Source organism: Humulus lupulus, chromosome 6, assembly GCF_963169125.1.
Source record: "Humulus lupulus chromosome 6, drHumLupu1.1, whole genome shotgun sequence".
In the NCBI taxonomy this organism is placed as follows: Eukaryota; Viridiplantae; Streptophyta; class Magnoliopsida; order Rosales; family Cannabaceae; genus Humulus; species Humulus lupulus.
Genome location: NC_084798.1, coordinates 164,979,654 through 165,002,881, shown reverse-complemented (window position 1 = coordinate 165,002,881; position 23,228 = coordinate 164,979,654). Strand labels below are relative to the sequence as shown.

The following is a 23,228-nucleotide window of genomic DNA, read 5'->3' as shown; positions in this document are numbered from 1 at the left end:
TTGAACAAATGTGAAGGATTGTAGATTCGTGCCTGCAAAAATGGAGGAGAGAGGAGTTTTAGTTCGCAAGGACCTGTGTGGATATTGGCATAAAATAAATGAACTCAAATAATAAAAGGGAAGGACAACCAAAGTGAGGTTATGGGGGATCGAACCCCTTACCTCTTGAAAGAAGTAAAGACTCCAAAACCACTAAGCTAAGGAGATAAAGTGTAAATAATAGACTAGATATGAAGGCCTATTTATAAGAACCATAAGCTCATCTTAGCCATCAAATCTGATGCATGATCAATGGTCAGAGAGAGGCCTTACCACTCGCCTTGGGATCTGCAAAGCAAAACGATAGGCTCACCTTCACTCTCAACATCCCATAATAGTCTCCACCTCCAAAATGTGTTTTTGTATGCCACCAAAGTAAAGAAACACACAAACACCACCTACACTTTGAAGACACCATACCGAAAAGTCTACCGGAGAGCCTAAAGACCCTCCTATAGACTTGGGGGGCAAGTGTGGATATCGGAATTTCAGTCGCACTAGACCCCGAAACGTGAACCTCGGGGTAAAGGCCTAGAAGGAAAGAACCAATGTTAGCCTTGCACCCTGCGCAAGGGCCTCGTAAGGCATGCACCCTTCTTATAGAGCCTCGCTTCATGCGCAGGCTCAGACAGGATCACCCCTCAAAATTAACGGCACGTCTTGCACTGAGGGTCCCAAGGAAGTGAATGTTCTTCTAACAATAGATCACCTCTCCCTTAGGAGTCTCGCAAGAAACGGTCGCCCCAAGGCGCCTCGCACCACCACCGCCTCGTGTGCGATCATCGCCCAGCACCTCCTGTGGGCCGCCTCGCGTGCGCACCTCGCCCAACACCTCGCACACACTACCTTGCCCCAGCCTCATGTGGGCCGCCTCGCGTGCGCGCCTCGCCCAGCGCCTCGCGCACACCACCTCGCCCCAGCCTCGCGTGGGCCGCCTCGCCCAGCGCATCGCGTGGGTCGCTTCACGCCACCGCCTCGCCCCAACCTCGCGTGTGCGCCTCATGTGGGCCGCCTCGCGCACACCTCCTCACCCCAGCCTCGCATGGACCACATCGCATGCGTACCTCGCGTGGACCGTCTCGCGGGCCTCACCATGATATAAGCATATGCCTCACTGATGAGGCCCTTCTCTATTTTCTAAGGAAGGTGTCACTAGCGGGGTGCAACTCCCATGTACGTATCTTACTCAAGGCAACAAGTCGTCTTATACTGAGTAGAATATAGAGGGGCTTGGAGCAAGGGTACCTTGGATATATGATAGCAACCTTCAGGTACAAGGTACGCGTACCGTAACAGGTTGTACGACCCAGAGAAGCACAAGGGCGTGAGTCTGACATCTGTATTAGATAGGAAGTGATAGTGTAAGTTAGTACCAATGGTGGAGGCACTACTTGCATGTCTCTGACCATATATCAAAGCCGACACCACAACCACCTATGCCACTACATCTAATACCACTCCCCTGACAATGTACTTGTGAACAATCTGGTCTTCTGGGACCACAATGTATTAGGGGCCACTAGAGCCTACTATAAAGGGAACCTCACTTCATCATTGAAAGGGGGTTGGAAAAACATTGTAGCTTTGAACTAAGAGAAATAAAAGTTCTTTTCCCCATTTCTTTCTATGACTATTTTCTAAGTTTCTTGTTAGGTTCTTGAAGTACTTCATTTATAAGCTCGACACTTTGATTTTTCTGACTTAACATCGTTGACGAGTTCTCACCGTCAACAACATCCATTTTGTGTAGTTTAAAACCAAAATGCAAGCCACAACTAGCAATAGCCTAATAGACTCAAGTTTAGCAACAGGGGCAAATGTTTCATCAAAGTCTATCCCTTCTACTTGCGTGTAACCTTGTGTCACCAAACTAGCCTTATTTCTAATTATTGTACCAAATTCATATGTTTTAATTTTCAAAATGCATTTAGTCCCAATAACGTTGGTGTGATTAGGTCTAGGAACAAGAGTCCAAACATCATTTCTAGAAAATTGTTCCAACTCTTCTTGCATTGCTTTAATCCATGATTCATCACATGCCTCTTTCACATTCTTAGGCTCAAATGATGAAGTAAAACACACAAATTGAACAAGATTCACATACCTTCTTCTTGTGACCATACTATCCTCAATATTACCAAGAATGAGGTCAGTAGGGTGATTCTTTTTAACTCTAGTAGAAGATTCTCTCTGAAATTGAATCTGTGATAACTTTTGGACCTTCCCTCACTGTTTGTCCAGAGGTTATTGCAACAAATTCTGTTTCTGAACTTGTGGAAACAGAATCACTTCCAGATACATCAGATGATTTTGTTTGAGTATTTTTTTTTTATTAACCTGTCAATTTCTTCTTCACTGGAATATTCAGAAAAATCTTTCAAATCATCAATAACAACATTTGAAAATTCCATCACAGTTTGAGTTCTCATGTTGTAATCACGATAAGTTCTACTATTAATGGAGTAACCAAGAAAAACACCCACATCACTTTTGGCATCAAATTTTCCAATATTTTATCAATCCCTAAGGATGTAACACACACAACCAAACACATGAAAATAACTTACGTTAGGTATTTTACCTTTCCAAAATTCATATGGAGTTTTCCTAGTACCTGATCGAAAGAATACACGATTGATTATGTAACAAGCAGTGTTAATTGCCTCAGCCCACAGTCTTTTTGAAAGTTTTTTGCTATTCAGGATTACCCTAATCATTTCTTGAAGGGTTCGATTTTTTCTTTCAACAACTCCATTTTGTTCAGGAGTTTTAGGCGCTGAGAACTCATGAGAAATACCCAGAGATTTACAAAAATCATCATAAACAGTATTGTCAAATTCTTTACCATGATCACTTCTGATTCTTACAATCTGTGTGTTTTACAAATTGAACAAGATTCACATACCTATATTGCAATCCTTTTCAACTTTTAATTTCATGCAAAGAGTTTTAAAGGCACCAAAAGTATCTGATTTTTCTCTCAATAAATCAACCCAAGTAAAGCGAGAAAAATCATCAACACAAACAAAAATATACCTTTTTCCATTAATACTTTCAACTTTAATTGGGCCCATAAGATCCATATGCAAAAGTTCAAGAACTTTCGTAGTATTAATTCTTGTGACACTTTAGTGAGAATTTTTCAATTGTTTCCCCAGCTGGCAAGGTTCACATTTACCTGCAGATTCTTTACCCAATTTGGGTAACCCACGAACTAAACCTGCACTTGCAATCTTTTTCAAACTTTTGAAATTTATATGTCAGTTTTTCATGCCATGAGTCTGTTGTATTACCTATGGTCGAATGACATGTGAGTGTTGGTGAGAGTGTATAACAATAATCAATGGATATATATCCTTTCAAAACACTCATACCATTTTGATCAACAACATTACAATCATCATGAGAAAAATTTATTGTGAAGCCTTGTGTAAGGTCCTGGTTACCCCAAGACAGTTACGGTGAATTTTGAACCGTGATTTAGTCGCTAACCGAGTTCTTTGGTTAAAACGTGCTTTTAGGTGTTATTAATAGGTTACGGTGGAAAACCAATCAAAAGGAAAGGACATATTTTATTTAAAACATAAAACTGTTCATGGGCCCACAAAACGTTTACAAGTTATTTACAGTACAAAATGGTCATTACATTGTAAATTTACAACCCGCCGACCTAAGCGGCAAAAATAGGGTTAACCCCTAGTCCCTATGAAAAACTCCTTGGTCGTGGTTGTCAAGCAGCCACATATGTACACATCACCACCTAAGCTCTCCACTCAAGTTTGGGTGAGCTTTTCTTTCCCTTTACCTGCACCACATAGCACCCATGAGCCAAAGCCCAGCAAGAAAACTCAATACTGCATGAATATAATATCAAACAATGATCATAATAATCGTCCAAGACTTTTAGTCCTAAATAGAGGAGTGACAGTTTTAAAAGTCACTATGGTGGGTTCCGTTCCCTTAACAAATAAGTGACCAATCACTAGTGTTGCGATATTTATAGCTATGCAAGTGCACACAGTCGCAAACTTGTAATAAAATGGTAAAACCAAGTATCGTCCTCAAGGACTGATTTATCAATTACCAATCAATTAATCCCTTAATTCTATTTGATTAAACAATTATCAGAGATTTTAAACTAAGAAAAATACTACAAAGCGCAGTGAAGAATTAAACAAATTAACAAAGAAAATACAATTAGGACAATTATGATTCTCTATTTTTCCACCCTGTTATTTCCTAATGCAAGCATCTATATCTCCTTCTCTCTATTCAAGAATAAGTTGCAACAACAATTCATAATCTGGTCAAGACTTATGAAATTCAATCTAAATGACAACTTCCTATGTTTCTATGGTAAGTTGAATCATGTAGAGGGCATTAGCCACACAACTCAGAAAATAAGCAAATAACCTAGATACTTTCGTTCTAAATTAAATTTGCATCCAAACAATCAAAGCATATCAAATTTCACTTTTCAGATTTTAATTTGATTCATAAAATAGCAATTAGAGGTGATCAATCAATAATCACACAATTAACATAGATTGCAAGGAATTGAAAGAGATGAAGAAGAATATCAATTTTGCATTAAACCATAACAAGAGTTTCCAAAAGATTCACATAAAAGCCCTAAAAGAAAATTTAGCCTATGATATTCATTCTAGCCATATAATTGTTTAATTACAAACATGAAAATTGACAGAAAAAGATAAAGAAAACCCAGGGACGAATCCTCCAATATGGTGTTCTTACTCCAGCCGTCGTCGTCTCTTTTCAGCCTCTCTCAGCCGCCTATATGATTCCCAAAAACCCTACTGAAAGTTCCCTCTGGAAAAGACTGAATTGCCCATCAAAAATAACCAATTATGCCAGAATTCGCGAAACCAGCGCTGTAGCGCTACCATTGCAGCGCTGTAGCGCTAAACTCAGAAACGATACGGGGGGAAAAACTGGGCACCAGCGCTGTAGCGCTCTTTTGGTAGCGCTATAGCGCTAAAGTCAGGAACTATCTTCCTGAAAACTGCGTCCAAGCACTGTAGCGCTGATGTTGTAGCGCTGTAGCGCTTAAGTCAGTGCCGAACCTCTTCAAGATTTCTTCCTAGCGCTACGGCGCTCCCAAGGTAGCGCTGTAGCGCTACTTACAGAACCACCCAAAAGTCACAAATCCGTCTCGATTTCATTCCATTTTCTCTCCTTTTCAATATTTGCATCACTTAACATCAATAACCCTGAAACAAGAACAAACAAGCATAAATCTGAAATAAAACAACCCTAACTAATGAAAAATAGCCTAAAAACTAGAACCATAAACGAGCCAAAAACTCGTTTATCAACTAGCTTAAACAAGATAAGTGACTGACAAGCAAGTCGCCAATGTAAATCGAGAGAGTGACCATAGAGTCACAACTGTGGGTACCGCTCCCTTAGCCATGTGGAGATAAGGTCACCCGGGCCTTCTGGCCCTGTCTCTGAGTAACTAGTCATAGAACTAGGCAAGTGGTTTTAGTTTTCATTGAACTTAGGATCGATTAGGCATTAATGCTCATAATGAGTCATTCAATGCAGATGTCGATTAGATCTAATCTTTCATCGGCTCTGGATTCATGACGCTTATGCCGCTCCTGACTCTTAGGTCAGTAACACACGACCAGTGCTCAGTATCGTTGATGAACTTGATTAGTAAGTCAAAGCTTCACGGACGAATCTGACTCCATTGTCAATTCTGACTAGTAAGTCAGTGCCATTCACAAGTAAGCAAGATCTACTAAGCATTTATTATGCAATCGATGTCCACATTTAAACACTCAACATGCCTCAATAATAACCATGCATGGTCATATATAGGGTGCAGTTTTCTTACCTCCGGTTCGAGTGAGAAACAGAACAAGAACAACCCTTGAGAATGATCGAACTTTTGATTCCTTAGTGGTTACCTAATCATAACCAATTAAAACCTTCATTAATGAAAATCAACAATAATAGGGCCTCTACCTAAACCTCACTCCCGGGACCTCGAATTGTACCCAAACGATGAGTAGATTCGATCCCGAGCCTTAAGGATTGAAACCCCGAGCCAAAACCCTTAAAAATGCCAAAAACAGAAATCTGATGGAACATGGCAGTGCCCCAGCGCTCTATGTAGAGCCAAAACCACCCAAAGCGACACAGAGTAGCGCTGTAGCACCCCCTAGTGGGCATTATGGCGCTACACACAGCGAGAAATGGCCCTGAAACTTTCCCCTTCGATTCCTCCATTTCTAACCTGAAACAAAAGCTTCCCAACTTCATTTTAAGTCCCAAATGAACCCAAAAACCATCCCCACATGTCCTAGGCATCACAACCCCAAGAACCCTAGCCAAAATCTCCCATCAATTCCCCTCAACCAATCTTGAAAACCAAGCTGAAAACTAGAACAAAAATAGAAGATAGCTAGAGTTTCAATGGCTACAAACTTACCTCAAGCTCATATTAGGACCCTCTTCAATAGTGGAACATAATCCTAAGCCCTCCAGATCAACTTCCTTAGCTTGAATCCTCAAAAACAGCTCAAAAATCACAAAGAAAAAGGAAGAGAAAATAGGTACGGGAGATAACCTTTGGATGCTCTGTTTTTCCAACTTCTACAGCCTTCAATGGCTTAAATATAACATAAGGGTGAAATGACCTTTTTGCCCCTAGGTCAAACAAAGGTTTCTAAAGACCCCCAAGGGTAAAACCGTCCTTTTCCACCTATTTCGTTAATCATAATTAACACCCTCCAATTCCCGTTATACTCGAAATTCTCACATACCAATAATTCATATCCCATTAACCTTTGATTACCAGCAATGCTCTAATCATTAAAATCACCCCAAGACTCACCCCGAGCCCCGAACTTAATCCCGTTATGACTAAACTGCTAATTTGCACTCAAGATCGTCTCATGCCGAATAGCTCGAAGAAATCCACATTATAATGTGGCATCAACAATAAATCACCGACATGCATACAAATATATAATTACACCCTCAATGGGCCAAATTACCAAAATACCACTGTAATAAAATGTGGACCCACATGCATGCATTTAACATCATATTATAATTTAATTCACATAAACCTGCATATAATAGTTTAATGGCATAATAAAACAATTATGGTCCTCCCGGCCTACTAATCCAACCATTAAACTGCATTAGGGATTTTGGGGCATTAGTCCTGGGTCACAAATTTGACTTATGCTAATCAAATTAGCCTTAAGTCCTTCTATAAGAAAAACATTTCTCAATTTCAGTAACCCATCAAGATTTAGGTTAACTTTTCTAACAATATTTCCTGCCATACCATCACCAAAAGTTACAACACCACATTTCAAAGATTCGAAATTAGTGAGTATACTTATATCACGTGTCATGTGTTTGGAGCATCCACTATCAAAATACCAAGAATTAGATGCACGACTTTTATGACAAGTAGATGCAGCATGACAATTTATCTTTTTCTATATCCAAACCTTTTTGGATAGTTTTTTCATAATTTGTTTTGTTCTACTATAACAATAGAGATAATTATTTTTGAAAAAAAATTCATCATAGTAAAACATCCAGGCCGAATGTGCCATTTTACTCCACAGAAATGACAAATGGGAACAAAATGCTCACTTTTATTCCTTCCGAGAGCCTTGGTTTGTGTAACAGCTGTTGGAACAGACTGTACTTTTGTAGCATCAGTCAATGGAGATGTTCCTGCAGAAACGTTAGTGGTTGAGCTAGAAAAATTTCCAGATTTTACAAAAATGGTTTTGCCTTTTGATTTGGACCCATCAGAACCTAATCTATAAAAGTTACCTACTTTTTGACTTGCAACAATTACATCATCCAAAATCCTAGAATTTGGGTTCAGCATTTTTACACCTTTGACCATGTGATCAATTTCATTTGATAATCGCTTAATTTCATAGTTACCTTTGGAAGATTTGAATGTAGGTTTCTTGTTTCCAATTTTTTTAATGTACTTTTGAAATTTTTTGGTCAACAAGGCCATCTCATCTTCACCATCATTTTCATCTGAGTCTTTCTCCTTTGATTATTTGAGAGCAACTGATTTCTCTTTGAGAGCATTCAGTTTTTCCTTTTGATGAATTTGTTAATTTAGTTCAAAAGTTCGTAGTGAACCCATCAACTCCTCTACTTTCATTATGTCAAGATTTTTTGCCTCCTCAATAGCCGTGAGCTTAGTTTGAAACCTGTCAGGAAGAAATCTAACAATTTTTTGAACTAACACACTATTTTCAAAATTTTCACCCAAGGCAAAATATTCATTGGAAATATCAGATAATCTTTCATAGAATTTGACAAGAGACTCAGTTTCACTCATTCTAAGATTTTCAAACCTTGTAGTTAACATTATAACCCTAGAGCGCTTAACATCAGCAGTTCCTTCAAATTGAGTTTAAAGGATTTGCCAAGCCTCTTTGGTAGACTCACATGAAGAAATTAATTTTATATATATTTCACCAACACCATTAAAGATAGCATGCAAAGCTTTGTTATTATAACTAGACAATTTATCTTCAGCATCAGTCCAGTTGATTTCAGTTTTTACCTTTGTGAGATCATCAGATTCAGTGGGTGGTGTCCAATCTGTTAAGATTGATCTCCATGCCTTTTAATCCAATGATTTGATGAAATTTTTCATTATGTCTTTCCAATAAGAATAGTTAGAGTCATTCAACAAGGGAGGATGTGTTATTGAACCACCTTCAGCAAAGAAAGACATTTCACAAGGCACAAAACAAACGGAAGAAAAATTCAAGATTGCACTAAGAATTTAGTGACCCACTCTGATACCAATTGAAATTCTGTATTTTAATATTAACAAGTGATTTAAAATAAACAACTTAATTAAATGCGGAATACTCATTAAGTTGTTTTGACAAACTTGAATTCTGTTAACACTACTTATGCAACTGTAAGAACAGAAACAGAAAAACAGGTCAAAATCAACACACGAGAATTTTTATGTGGTTCAAAAATCCTTTTAGATAACCTACATCCACAGGGCCACGCCTAGAGAATAAATAAATTAGTAAAGAATGAAATTGTACACAAGCATTGACTTAAACAAAGTAAGACTCCCTCTTAAGCTATTGCCGCAATCTTGAGGTACGTTTCTTTACGAATCTGATTTTGTTGAAACGTTGATTCTCTTGAACTCCCTTCAAATAATAGTGAGTGCTCTCTTCCTCCCGAATTGAGTCTTGAAGAAACCTTCTCCCGAAGATCCTTAGGAACACGTTCACCTAAACCACAAACTTGTTACAAAGAACAAACGGTATATGTGCAGCAAGGTGTGCAAAACATAGTACCAAGGACTAAGGTGAACAACTTAGTCTTTACATAAACAAAGAAAAATTGCTCTCAAGAAATCAATACATTCTCAAACTTTTTCACCATTAGAGAGACAAGGATTCAAGATCCCTAGCTATCTATTTATAGCTACTTGAATGTTCAGAAGAGGTTCTCTTGATATCTGGAGAAACAAAGAAATAATTTGCAAATTTCTTTATAAGGAAACAATCTGCAGTCTGTTTGATTCTGTCTTAACAAGTTATCCATCTGACTAGGCAATTTCTGTACTTGGGCAAAATTAGGTCCAGATTCATTTGAAAACTAAATCACACAAAGAATCAAATAATCTCTTGAGGATATGTGATTTATTCTGCAGGGAATTATTGACAAGAAATCATATCTTAAAGATTTGAAATTTCCATATTGGGAATGCTTTAAGACAAGGATTAAAACATTTGACTACTCAAGGGTGAGTCATCCATGATTTTAACAGCACATAAAATCTTATTGTAATTCATAGAAAATAAAATGAAATATATGGTCTAGAAAAACATTTTCCAAACAAGGTTCTAACAAGTAATGTTTGTTTTAAGTTGTAGACAATCCAACTAAAGTCAAGCAATATCAAAGAGAAGACTAAGACAATCATTGTTGATTGATGAAATTCTAAACTTTTTATCACTTGAACATGTTCACTACTTATTTGGTATTATAGATGGCTGCATCTAATACCTATTATCAAAATTAAAGATATGATTTATTGAATCTCAAAATTAAATTTGACATGAATTTTATAATTTTGAAGTCTAAAAACGAGGTTCAACTCAACTCAACCCAACCCAATCCAATCCATAAGGGTATTTTGAATGGGTTATGATTTTTTTTAGGCAAATATAGTTTGGCTGGCTCATTAAAATGCCCTCAACCCGACAAACCCAACCCATGTTCACCCCTAATCAAATACTCAAAAAGTTGCCCAAATCCTTCATGATCGTGCAAACATAACTTGGCCTTTGTCCAAAGCTCACACAAGGAAGGAGATCAAAGATATAAGAAAGGCAAAAACTTGTTGCGTAAATTTAAGCAATTAAAATGTGCAAGTATACACAGTCGGCAACGAGTAATATAGTAGTAAGTGAGTATCGTCTCCACAGGGATTTCAAATTAAGCAAATGCAAAACCAACTAATTAACAATTTAAAAGTAAAAGAAAAAGGAATTATGAGAAAGAATGTAATATGGATCTGAAATAAAATGGTTGCAATTAATTCTAATTAAAATGTAGCTAAGATGTCAGCAAAATTTAATTCGAGAAAAGTGTCTATGGACTAATGGATCTGAATGGCTATTTCCCCCTATGTTGATCTGCCCAGTTGTTATAGCGATCGTTCAGCAATTATGCACAGAGTTAACAGATTTCTAAATAAGCCAGTGAGATTTTTCCAAAATCCACTGAGGTAATTCCACAACGTAATTCAATACATTCCTATATTAAACCAGGTTGTAAACACAAGCAATTACACACCAAATCTCAGGTTATACAAGGTAGTAAAATATTCCTATTTCACTCACTAAGAACTACCTAAACATGGTATTCCTCTTGTATCATTCAAGTTAACTCCACTAGATAGATTCTTCCCAAAATCAGATCTAGCTAATTAAATTGTTAGTCATGGCCAGTAATTAACAATCATTTAACATTCATCTCACTTGAATGAACAAAGGAAAATTACTAAACTCATGCATTTCATTAATAAGTCATAACATAGGGTTCATAGCCATCCAAATCTCAAAATGATTAGTTCATGTCTAAACTGAAAATTACAATCCCATGTAAAAATAGTTCATCCATGGTAACAACAGTTCACAGATTAATCTAAATAAGAGTATACACTACAAAAGAGGGAATGTAGAAGAAAGAGAGAGTAGTAAAGTCTTGTGCTACAACCCTCTTCCTTCCTAGCCGTGAGCTTCTTTGATCTTTCCCTTTTGTGTATCTCTCTGTTTTTCTCTCTCTTTTTTTTCTGTACTCTTCTTGCTCAAAATGATAGATCATCAACGTACTGTGTCCTCCACCCTTCTATTTCTGCTGAACTCTTCTTCTTAGGGTACTTTCCTTTTCACCTTACCCTAATTAGAAAGCCCATTTCCATCTTTGGTCCATTACTCCTTGCCACCTCAGCCAGCTGACTTAATTCTTTAAATGGGTGCCACATAGGCGCTGAGATCAGTAAATAAATGCATCTGGCTTTTGTCCACGTCAGTCTTCATTTTCCAGATTTGCTAACATTTTGGTCTACAGCATTCGAGCAGCAATTCCAACTTTCTGTCCCCTTTTTCTTTTGATTCCCTTGATTCCCTTGGCGAGTTTAAGGTTCCTTTCCTAGATAACAAAACACACATATTTACATAAATATTTACAATTACTACCAACAAATCACAAGACTCTTGAATTGACACACTAATTAGAAAATAAAGGTAAAAACTAAACAAACTTACAATTAACAACACCCTCATCACTCTTTTCAACCAAAAACAAGTTCAAAGTTCATAAAAATAACTCTAAATCATAGAGTTATCACACCCCAAACTTGGCATATTGCTCGTCCTCGAGTAATGAAAAACAGAAGCAAAATAAACAATACAAACACTAAGACAACAACAAACACAGATTTGTAAATGAGAGAGTACTGATTAATCAATCATAGCTTAGCGAAGAAAATGCTCTCAGAATTATGTGGAATGGAATGATATGATGGTAGTGAATATGCCTTGACTTTATATGTCTCAATCTCATTTTAAGTGCTATTGATATCACTAATGCCTCCCTAAAGTAACCCAATCAATAGTGTGTGCAAATGCTTCCCACCAATACCTTGAATTCCTCTAACAACTACTCTTGATCCTCAAGTTTAAATATCTGCTCCCATAGGTTGAATTAGTGCAATCCTCTCCACTAATGTAGTCTAGCTTTACCCCCTAGATCAAAAGGACTTTACTCGGCTTGTAATGTAAGGCTTAGGTTAGGGTAGGATAAAAGATAATATTTCTAATGGCTTATAACCTAACCACGTCAACTTATCAAGAGCCTCTCTTATTATAATTTTTTTTTTCAAGCTCTCACCCAAAATGTATTTTTTAACCCACAATGAATAATTTGATTTAGCTCTAATTCTCTTGCTATTTTTATTTCCAAATTCAACTAGAACAATAGAGAGAAGCCTCCAACATTTTCTGGGATAGGGGGTTGTACACCCCAAACTTAGTTTTGGGTGGTACACCCCAAACTTAGCTTCAAAACTGCCTCTTTCTCTCTTTTTTTTGTTTTTTTTTACTAAACTCATTGTAACAGTAAATATATATATATAGCAAGAGAAATATGAATATTTATGTGAGCTTATTCCCACACACCCCAAACTTAATTCCCATCATTGTCCCCAATGTGGCTAATAAATGAAACTTGGAATAGCTCACCACATGGCTAAAAACTAACCCCACTCACCCCAAACTTACTGCAAATAATCTGTTCTTGATAAATTTCAGCAGCTAGGTTTGGTTAATGAAAGTTAAAAATAACAATTTAAGCAGGGGTTTATCATTAATGATAGGTATTAAGAAAGAATAGGCAAATTAGCTCAACTAAGGGTGACTAAGGGGGATTAATATACAATGGGAAAGCTTGAAAGGCCCAAACGTCCAAGGATGGCCTAGATCATTTCTAAGTGGTAAAGCTAGCTAGGATTTTGCCTCAAGGATTACACTAACCAATTCTAGAAGCTTAAACTTTCTCAAGATGTTGGTTATTCTAGAGATCCAAAGCATGGTGGGATAGCATGAGCACACAACTATTGAAAGAATCACTAATAGATGGCATTAAAGATAGCAATAGCACCTAAACTAGCATATTTAACACATAAAATCAGGGCATAACACAAATGGAGGAAGGTGGATGATATCATCATCGAGCGCTACGCTAAGTCAGACCAAACAACAGTATCTCTCAACCACAAATACAAACAACACACAATCACAGCTATTAAAGTTCAATGCTAAAACACAATTTAAACAACCTAAACTAAAAACACAATAAGAACAGTCACAAAACACAAAATAACAGAAATTAACAGAAAATAAAATAACAAGGAAAGGAAACCCCCTCTTTACTCGGAATCCTCGCCATGGGACTCCTCTCTTTCGTCAACAACGCCAGAAAACATGTTTAATGGATTCAATAGCCAAGAATGGACCCAAAGCGTGAGTTACCCACGCTGGAAGAACACGAAACTTGCGCAGGTACTATGTGGGACAGAGAGGCGGAGCAGAGTCACGCCTGGTGAGGGTCGCTGGGCTCTATTGTCGGCCTGGTTGTGGGTTTGTGGTGGTGGTTCGGTGAGGGGCTGGTTGAGTGGGTCGTGGGTGGCGGCTGGAGAAAGTGGAGGGGGGAGAAGAAGCTGATGAAGAAAATAGAGGGCTGGGTTAGAATTTTGGGGTTATTTAATTTGTTAGGTAAAATAATCTATTTTAGCTCTTCCCCCCCCCCCCCCCCCCCCCCCCCCCCGCCCTTTTTTTTTATAAGGGCCTCAAACTTTCTCAGAAGAACATGCTCCCAGTTGATATAGCATAGCATTTTTTTCCTCCTGCGTCCCTGATAAATGCTGAAGCAATGCTATAACAACTGGGACTTTCCAGCTTCTTGGAAATTCTCTGTCTTATAACCGAGCTTGTCCAACTTCCCATATTACAGCTTCCTTTCTTCCCCTGCAATAAATCATTACAAACACCAGCAAACACACTTAGTAACCTCAAGAAAACACAAGTATATGTATTTATATATATATTTATTTATATTTTTTGCTTTTCTTTTTCTTCTTTTTTTTTTCTTTTTACAAGGGGTGGTACACCCCAAACTTAATTACATATATTATTTATTCACAATCTGTCTCTTTCACTTATGGGTTGCCCAAGTGTGATACATTAAATACATGGCAGCCCATAGTCCTTCTCCTTCAAGCATCCTTCAAAGTGATGGAGGTCTTTGCTCTATCGACCTCCCCTCCAAGGTAGTGCTTAAGTTGCTGGCCATTCACTTTAAACTCTCTTCCTGAAATTTCATCACGCAAGTCCAATGCACCACAAGGAAAGACTTTAATTATCAAGAATGAATCAGAGAAACTTGATGCTAGTTGTTTGGAACTTGCTTTCATTTTAGAATTAGAGAAATACACCCGCTGCCCCACTTCAAACCTTTGGGAATGAGCTTTCCTACCACACTTCTTTTTCTTCTTTCTACGTGGCACTTGCAAATGAGACGATTCCTTGTTTATACTTGCCCCTAGCTCATTGTTGCTCTCAAATTCTTTAAGAGATAGCCTCATGCTCACTTTCTTGCTATACCTTGTGGGTACCTCTTCCTCCATATTAGAGTTCTTGACAGTGATGGCCAAACAATCTCCTACTTCATCTGGAGAACGTATAGGATTGAATACCTTGAAAGTTACCTGTTCTTCTTGAGCTCTCATTGTGAGCTCCCCTTTTTCCACGTCAATCAAGGTCCTCCCAGTAGCTAGAAATGGCCTACCCAAGATAATGGGAACATCTCTATCCACTTCATAATCAAGAATGATGAAATCGGCTGGAAAAATGAACTTATCAACTTACACTAGAACATCTTCAATTTTTCCTTCCGGGTGTGCCATAGAAAGATATGCCAATTACAAAGTGACTGTAGTTGGCCTCACTTCTCCAATTCCCAACTTCTTAAAAATAGACATAGGCATCAAGTTAATACTAGCTCCCAAGTCACATAAAGCTCTACCCACATCTCTTCCACCAATAGAGCAAGGAATTGTAAAGCTACCCGGATCCTTCAACTTAGGAGGAATTTTACTCTTCAACATGGCACTACAGCCTTCCGTCAAGGCCACCGTTTCAAACTCACCAAGTCTCATTTTCTTAGTCAAAATGTCCTTCAAAAACTTTACATAATTTGGCATTTGCTCCAAGGCCTCCACTAGTGGTATATTGATATGGAGTTGCTTCAAAACGTCCAAAAACCTTCGGAATTGGCCATCTTGTTGCTGTTTTTGAAATCTTTGAGGAAATGGTGGAGGTGGCTTGCTCAAACATTTTTCTGCCTCAGATTGCTGAACTGATGTTGTAGCATTCTGGGTAAACTCAGCAGCTGAACTTGCTGAGTTTTCCCTCTTTTCTTCACCAATTTGGATTGAAGTGGGCTCGTTTTTTCGCTTATCTTTCTCCTCATTTAACTCCATATTTTTCCCACTCCTCAAAGTCACCACTTTGCTCTGCTCTTTGCCATCCTTCCTTGGATTTTTGGTGTCACTAGGCAAGGAACCATGGGGTCGATTTTTCAAGTCATTAGCTAAATGCCCCAATTGAATTTCCAAATTCCGAAGAGAAGCTGCCTGGCTTTGAATTACAGCTTCATTCTTGGCCATATAATCTCTCATTAAATTCTCCAAAGAACTTGTTTGAGAGCCTTGAGGTTGGTGTGGTTGTTGAGAAAATCCCGGTGGATATGACTGTTTTTCTTGTGTTGGTGCTCCACTTGAACTTGCTCCTTGACCCCCCCATGACAGATTTGGATGATGCCTCCAAGCTAGAATGTAAGTGTTATAATATGGGTTGTGGTTGCGGTTGGAGTTTTGATTACCCACATAGAAGACCGAAGCTGGATTTGAAGGGCAATTCTCAAAAGTATGCCCGTCCCCACAATACACACATGATACTTCTGCACTTTGAATGGCAGCAGCTGGCTGTACATTTCCTCCCATACTCATGTTCTTTAAAATGTTGGTCATTGAGGCCATTTGAGTGGTTAAAGCGGTTAGAGCATCTACTTCAAGAACACCCGCTACTTTTCGGCTTGTAGGGGCTCTAGTATTTGACCATTGGTAGTTATTGCTTGCTATTCTTTCCAAAATCTCAAATGCTTCGTTGTAAGACTTGGAAAGAATGGCTCCATTGGCTGAAGCGTCTAATACCATCCGAGAGGCTGCATTGAGACCATTGTAGAATGTCTCCATTTGTATACAATGTGGGATACCGTGGTGTGGACATTTTCTTAAAAGCTCTTTGAATCTTTCCCACGCGTCATTAGTGGACTCATCTTCCAGCTGCTGAAACGACATGATTTCACTTCTAAACTTTGCATTTCTGGTGGGAGGGAAGTACTTTCTTAGAAATTTCTCAGCCAAGTCATTCCAATTTGTAACCGAATCGGGAGGAAGGGTGTTGAGCCATGATCTAGCTTGGTCCCTTAAAGAGAACGGGAATAACTTCAGCCTCAATGCCTCTTCACTTACTCCTTGTAGCTTGAAAGAATCGCTCACCTCCAAAAATGAGTGAAGATGGAGATGAGGATCTTCCGTTGGCATCCCACTAAACTGCCCCACGGTTTGGAGCATTTGAAACATGACCGGTTTGAGCTCAAACTGGGGTGCTTGTATTTCGGGCCTCAAAATGCCTGGATTGAGCTCATTAAACATGGGGGCAGCGTATTCCCTTATTGCTCTGGCTCTATCATCCGCCAAAACAATAGGATTAACTATGTTCTGGGCACCCCCTTCGTCGTCAACATGTTCAGCCATAGTGCAGCGGCTTTTAGCCTTTTGTGCCTTTCTCCTTTTTCTGAAAGTGCGTTCAATTTTGGGGTCAATAAGAGCAAGTTCAAAGTCTTCTTGTTTGTTCATGCACTAGATGAAACCTGAAAATACACAGCCCAAACAAGCAGACTTAAAAACAAACAGAAATAAATTGCAAACTAGTTGATAATACCAAATTTTAATTTTCAATCCCCGGCAACGGCGCCAAAAACTTGTTGCGTAAATTTAAGCAATTAAAATGTGCAAGTATACGCAGTCTGCAACGAGTAATATAGTAGTAAGTGAGTATCGTCTCCACAGGGATTTCAAATTAAGCAAATGCAAAACCAACTAATTAACAATTTAAAAGTAAAAGAAAAAGGAATTATGAGAATGAATGTAATATGGATCTAAAATTAAATGGTTGCAATTAATTCTAATTAAAATGTGGCTAAGATGTCAGCAAAATTTAATTCGAGAAAAGTGTCTATGGACTAATGGATCTGAATGGATATTTCCCCCTATGTTGATCTGCCCAGTTGTTATAGCAATCGTTCAGCAATTATGCACAGAGTTAACAGATTTCTAAATAAGCCAGTGAGATTTTTCCAAAACCCACTGAGGTAATTCCACAACGTAATTCAATACATTCCTATATTAAACCAGGTTGTAAACACAAGCAATTACACACCAAATCTCAGGTTATACAAGGTAGTAAAATATTCCTATTTCACTCACTAAGAACTACCTAAACATGGTATTCCTCTTGTATCATTCAAGTTAACTCCACTAGATAGATTCTTCCCAAAATCAGATCTAGCTAATTAAATTGTTAGTCATGGCCAGTAATTAACAATCATTTAACATTCATCTCACTTGAATGAACAAAGGAAAATTACTAAACTCATGCATTTCATTAATAAGTCATAACATAGGGTTCATAGCCATCCAAATCTCAAAATGATTAGTTCATGTCTAAACTGAAAATTACAATCCCATGTAAAAATAGTTCATCCATGGTAACAACAGTTCACAGATTAATCTAAATAAGAGTATACACTACAAAAGAGGGAATGTAGAAGAAAGAGAGAGTAGTAAAGTCTTGTGCTAAAACCCTCTTCCTTCCTAGCCGTGAGCTTCTTTGATCTTTCCCTTTTGTGTATCTCTCTGTTTTTCTCTCTTTTTTTTTTCTGTACTCTTCTTGCTCAAAATGATAGATCATCAACGTACTGTGTCCTCCACCCTTCTATTTCTGCTGAACTCTTCTTCTTAGGGTACTTTCCTTTTCACCTTACCCTAATTAGAAAGCCCATTTCCATCTTTGGTCCATTACTCCTTGCCACCTCAGCCAGCTGACTTAATTCTTTAAATGGGTGCCACATAGGCGCTGAGATCAGTAAATAAATGCATTTGGCTTTTGTCCACGTCAGTCTTCATTTTCCAGATTTGCTAACATTTTGGTCTACAGCATTCGAGCAGCAATTCCAACTTTCTGTCCCCTTTTTCTTTTGATTCCCTTGATTCCCTTGGCGAGTTTAAGGTTCCTTTCCTAGATAACAAAACACACATATTTACATAAATATTTACAATTACTACCAACAAATCACAAGACTCTTGAATTGACACACTAATTAGAAAATAAAGGTAAAAACTAAACAAACTTACAATTAACAACACCCTCATCACTCTTTTCAACCAAAAACAAGTTCAAAGTTCATAAAAATAACTCTAAATCATAGAGTTATCAGAAAGCTATCTCGATCTCTCACATCAAATGAAAGCACCACAACAAGAACTCCCAGGGAGAAGTCTGATTGCCAAGGGGTTTGTCTGTCACTAGAAAAGCTCATGAGAAGATAAGTCAAGACAACATGGGCACCCCATGAGAAGGAGTGAATGGTAAAATCTCGGAAATCCTACTAACACTCTATAGGGGGGAGAGTGATGTATGAAAACTTTTAAGCAATATAATTCTCACTCTTAAGAAATTTTTTCTAAAATATTATCTTTATTGTTTCTTTCATTTTTTTTTATCTTATTACAAAAAACCACCACAACTGAAGTTAGCATTGGTCCAAGAACCAACGCCAACAGTGGGCATGCGTTCTTTTAGATAATGGGTGTGCAAAATTTGTAAATAACAAACCAAACTGACCATAAAACGTGGGATGCCCAATTCTAACTAGTTTGGATTAGATCCAAAATTTTAAATCCAATACAACTGACCAATCCAATTATATATGCATAATTAATATTTCTAAAAAATATTATCAAGAGAGTAGTTTAATTTTTGTTCAAAATTGAGTAACTATCAAAAGAGTATTCCTTTTCCTAATATATATATATATATATTGATTCTGAAAGAAACTTCATTGAATCAACCAACAATTACAAGCACAAGCTCAAAAAGAGCTCAGAACAACTCAAACAAGAACAAACAAATTACAACTGATTCATAGAATCAAGAAAAGTCTTCTCAAGTATTCCAAGCTTCTTCCTAGCAATACCCAATAATGTAGCCTTTAAGCTAGCCTTAATCAGAAAAAGAACTCTATTACTAGAAATAGCTGAGTAATTAAAAATACATGAATTGCGATTCAGCCATATGAAATAGACAGCAGCAGCAAGTGTAGCTGCCAAGATTCATTGATATAAACCTTTAGGCCTCCCATCCATCCAAGCAATCCATTCACAGAATTTGGAAAGCCATATAGAAATACCCAACCAATTAGCGATCTTATGCAAAATATGCTGAGAGTACAAACAGTCAAAAAACAGATGTTCATGTGACTCCAAATCTATCTCACAGACTGGGCATAAGGGAGAATCAATAGGGATCGATCGAAGAAGAAGATTGTCTCGGGTCAAAAGGTGACCAAGGACAGACTGCCAGAGAACAAATATGTGTTTTCAAAAGGGAAAAACTGTACCAAACCACTTTGGCAAACCTCACTTTGCTCTGATGAAGCAGCAGCATATACAGATTGTTCAACTGAATCTTCCTACCTGAAGCTACATCCTCCAAAGTACATCTGGTCAGAAAGGATCTCAGATGCACCAACTTCCTCCAATACCAGCTCACATCAGCCATTAGGTTGTACTCCCAAAAATTCATACCTTTGAGATAAATTTTATTAACCCACTTTACCCAAATTAGATCTTGTTTGGAAGATAACGCCCAAACATATTTGGCCAATACAACTTTATTCCATTTCAATCCTTCCTTGAACCCAATGCCTCCCAAGCTTTTCGACAAACAAACATGATCCCAAGCTATAAAATGCAGTTTACTTCGATTACCTTTTGAACCCCAGAGAAAATTCCGACAAAGCCTATCAATCTCAAGAGTGACACTTTGGGGAAGTAAGAAAATACTCATCCAATAGGACCTAATACCCAGTAATATAGAGTAAATGAGCTGAGCACGACCCGCAAATGAAAGATGACAGCTAGCCCAAGAATGCAACCGAAGATGTATCTTTTTTATGATGATCCCACAGTCACCATCCTTCCATTTGGTAGGACGGAGAGGGATACCGAGATACTTCAAAGGAAAAGAACCCTCTTCAATGTTAAGACAGTCCAGAATATCCTTCTTAGTTTCAACTGTCAAACCACCAAAATAAACATGAGATTTGGCCAAATTCATAGATAAACCCGAAGCACCACTAAACTGAGAAAAACCATCCTGAAGAATTTGGACAGAGCGAACATTCCCTTTACAAAATAACACCAGATCGTCAGCAAAATAGAGACTAACCAAGTTCAGATTTTTAGACATGGGATGAAATCTGAAATCCTTATGATGCGAGGCTTGAATAAGGAGTCTAGTAAGATATTTCATAACAAGAACAAACAATAAGGGAGATATTGGATCCCATTGTCTAAGCCCTTTCCGCCCAATAAACTTCCCTTGAATCCTCCCATTCAACATAAGCGAGTAGGTAGTTCCCCTCAGACACACCATTATCCAATGAATAAACCTACTAGGAAAACATAATGCTTTCAAAAGGTTCTCTAAGAATAGCCAGTCAATAGTATTATAAGCTTTACTCAAATAAATCTTCAAAACACACCGAGGGGAAATATTCCTACGATTGTAACCTTTAATAAGGTCCTGAAATATAAAGATATGATGAGCCAAAGAACAATTCTGAACAAAAGCACCCTGATTTTGGTTAATTAAAACTGATAACACCCTAGTCAATCTCACATAAATCATTTTTGAAATACACTTATAAAGTGTATTACAGCAAGAAATCGGTCTAAAATCCACTGCCTTAGAAGGATTCTCCACTTTGGGAATGAGAGAAAGAGTAGTATTATTTATCTCAGAAGGCAGCTTACCTTTGTCAAAGAATCCCAAAATAGCACCTGAAATCTCATCTCCAATATCCTTCCATAGAAACTTATAAAATCCAGCACCAAAACCATCCGGACCTGGACTTTTAACAGAGCTGATATGAAACAAAGCAACTTTCACATCTTTCTTTGTGAAAGGCTTTTACAGACCCAACTGTTGGTCCAAATTTAAAACAGCACCATGAATAAAACAATCTTGCTGGATATCAATGGAAGCCGAGCTAGAACTACCCATAATGCTTCTAAAATGATGAATAAAGTGACTAACGACATCCTCAAAATTATCATGAATCTTACCATGATCATCAATAAAAGAAGTGATCATATTAGAAGCTCTTCTCTGCTTCAAACACGCATGAAAGTAGGCAGAATTTTCGTCGCCAAAGCGAAGCCAAGTAATCTAGCTCCTCTATCTAATGAAGCCTTCATATATCCTGGAGTGAATAGACAGCCTTATACCAGTAGTCCGAACAGAATCTTTAAGGGTCTCTGAATGAGGATTCTGCTGGAGGGCAATCTGAGCCTGCTGAAACTGCTCCTTAGCAACTGAATAATTAATCGTCACATCTCCAATCGCTTCTTTATTAAACTTACGCAACACATATTTAAGTTTATCCAATTTCCTCATTATGCAGGACAAACCATGAGCTTGTAAAGGTTGAAACCAGTTGTTCAACACAGTACTTCTGAAATCCTTATGCTCTATCCACATATTATAAAACCTGAAAGGTTTCACCCCCAGCAACACAGTAACAGTGGATTTAATAAGACAAAAGTAGTGATCAGAAATTAAATCCCAATTTGTTAAAACTTCAGAATGAGGGAACATGTCCATCCAAGCTTCATTCTTAAACACTCTGTCCAACATAGAGAAAATTCTGGCCCCAGCCTCCTGTTTATTAGTCCAAGTGTAGCGAGAACCAATAGATCGCAACTTATCCGCCATACCAAGAGCTCTCCACTATTGAGCATCAGCCATTTCGAATTCTGTAATAATACGCCCTCCAATTCAATCATCATAGTCAAACATCGCATTGAAATCACCAGCCATAAGCCACGGCTTCACAGGAAACACCAAAGAAGCTAAATCCTGCCATGAAACATGCCTTTCCTCAACCGCATTTTTACCATAGACAAAGGTCATACAAACAACCTGATTTCTATCCCTAAAATTCACTTGACAATGAACAAATTGCAGGCTGACCTGAAGAACATTTATAGAGACAAAACCAGGATGCCAAACCAGTAAAATTCTACCCTCACTAACCAAGCAACTATAGAACTCCCAACCAATAAAAACATTCGTCATAAACTCCTCTACTTTATTGCCTCGAAGCTTAGTTTCAAACAAAGCTCCTAGGCCAACCTTATTGCAATGGCAAAAAGATAAAAGGGACCTTTGTTTATTCTTATTGTTAAAGCCCCTAACATTCCAACTAAGAATAGTACTACCCTCCATTGAGAATGTTAGTAGAAGTCAACCCCAAATTTGTTACCTCCACTGCTCGATCTTGTAGCACTTTGAAAGAATTCAGAATGTAGATTTGTCTGTAGCAACAGCTGGTTTCTTGCCCCTAAAATGTTTAGGTGTTGTCCATTTTGCATCATTTTTCCATCTGAGTATTACAGCCCTGTTTAGACATATGACCCTGCATCTCCTCAATATCTGGACCATCTTTCTTAATCGTAAGCACAGTATCAGAAGCTGTAAGCTCTTTTGTCCCTGAATCATTAGTGGACTCTACTGCAACAATTTGAATTTCCTCTGATATTTCAAGCCCTTGCACCACCTCCTTTTTCCACCAAACGCCTTCCTGGTTCCTCTTGCATAAAGCAGCAGAATGGCCTAATGATTTGCAACATGAGCATTGAGTGGGTTGCCATTCATACT

The 23,228-nt window shown here is 38.0% G+C and overlaps 1 protein-coding gene and 1 non-coding gene across 2 annotated transcripts; one reads left to right on the top strand and one right to left on the bottom strand.

Annotated features, from left to right (window-relative positions):
- The first annotated feature begins 16,433 nt into the window (after positions 1–16,433).
- LOC133787668 (small nucleolar RNA R71) lies at positions 16,434–16,540 on the top strand. The gene has a single exon (XR_009872674.1). It is a non-coding gene; the product is annotated as a small nucleolar RNA R71 (small nucleolar RNA).
- Positions 16,541–19,417: 2,877 nt separating this feature from the next.
- On the bottom strand, positions 19,418–22,283 carry LOC133785636 (uncharacterized). The gene is made up of 5 exons (XM_062224857.1): positions 21,797–22,283; positions 21,189–21,415; positions 19,911–21,092; positions 19,633–19,726; positions 19,418–19,542 (listed from the first exon to the last, which is right to left on the bottom strand). The coding sequence occupies exons 1-5, from the start codon at positions 22,281–22,283 to the stop codon at positions 19,418–19,420; spliced, it is 2,115 nt and encodes a 704-aa protein (XP_062080841.1).
- Between the last annotated feature and the right edge of the window lie 945 nt (positions 22,284–23,228).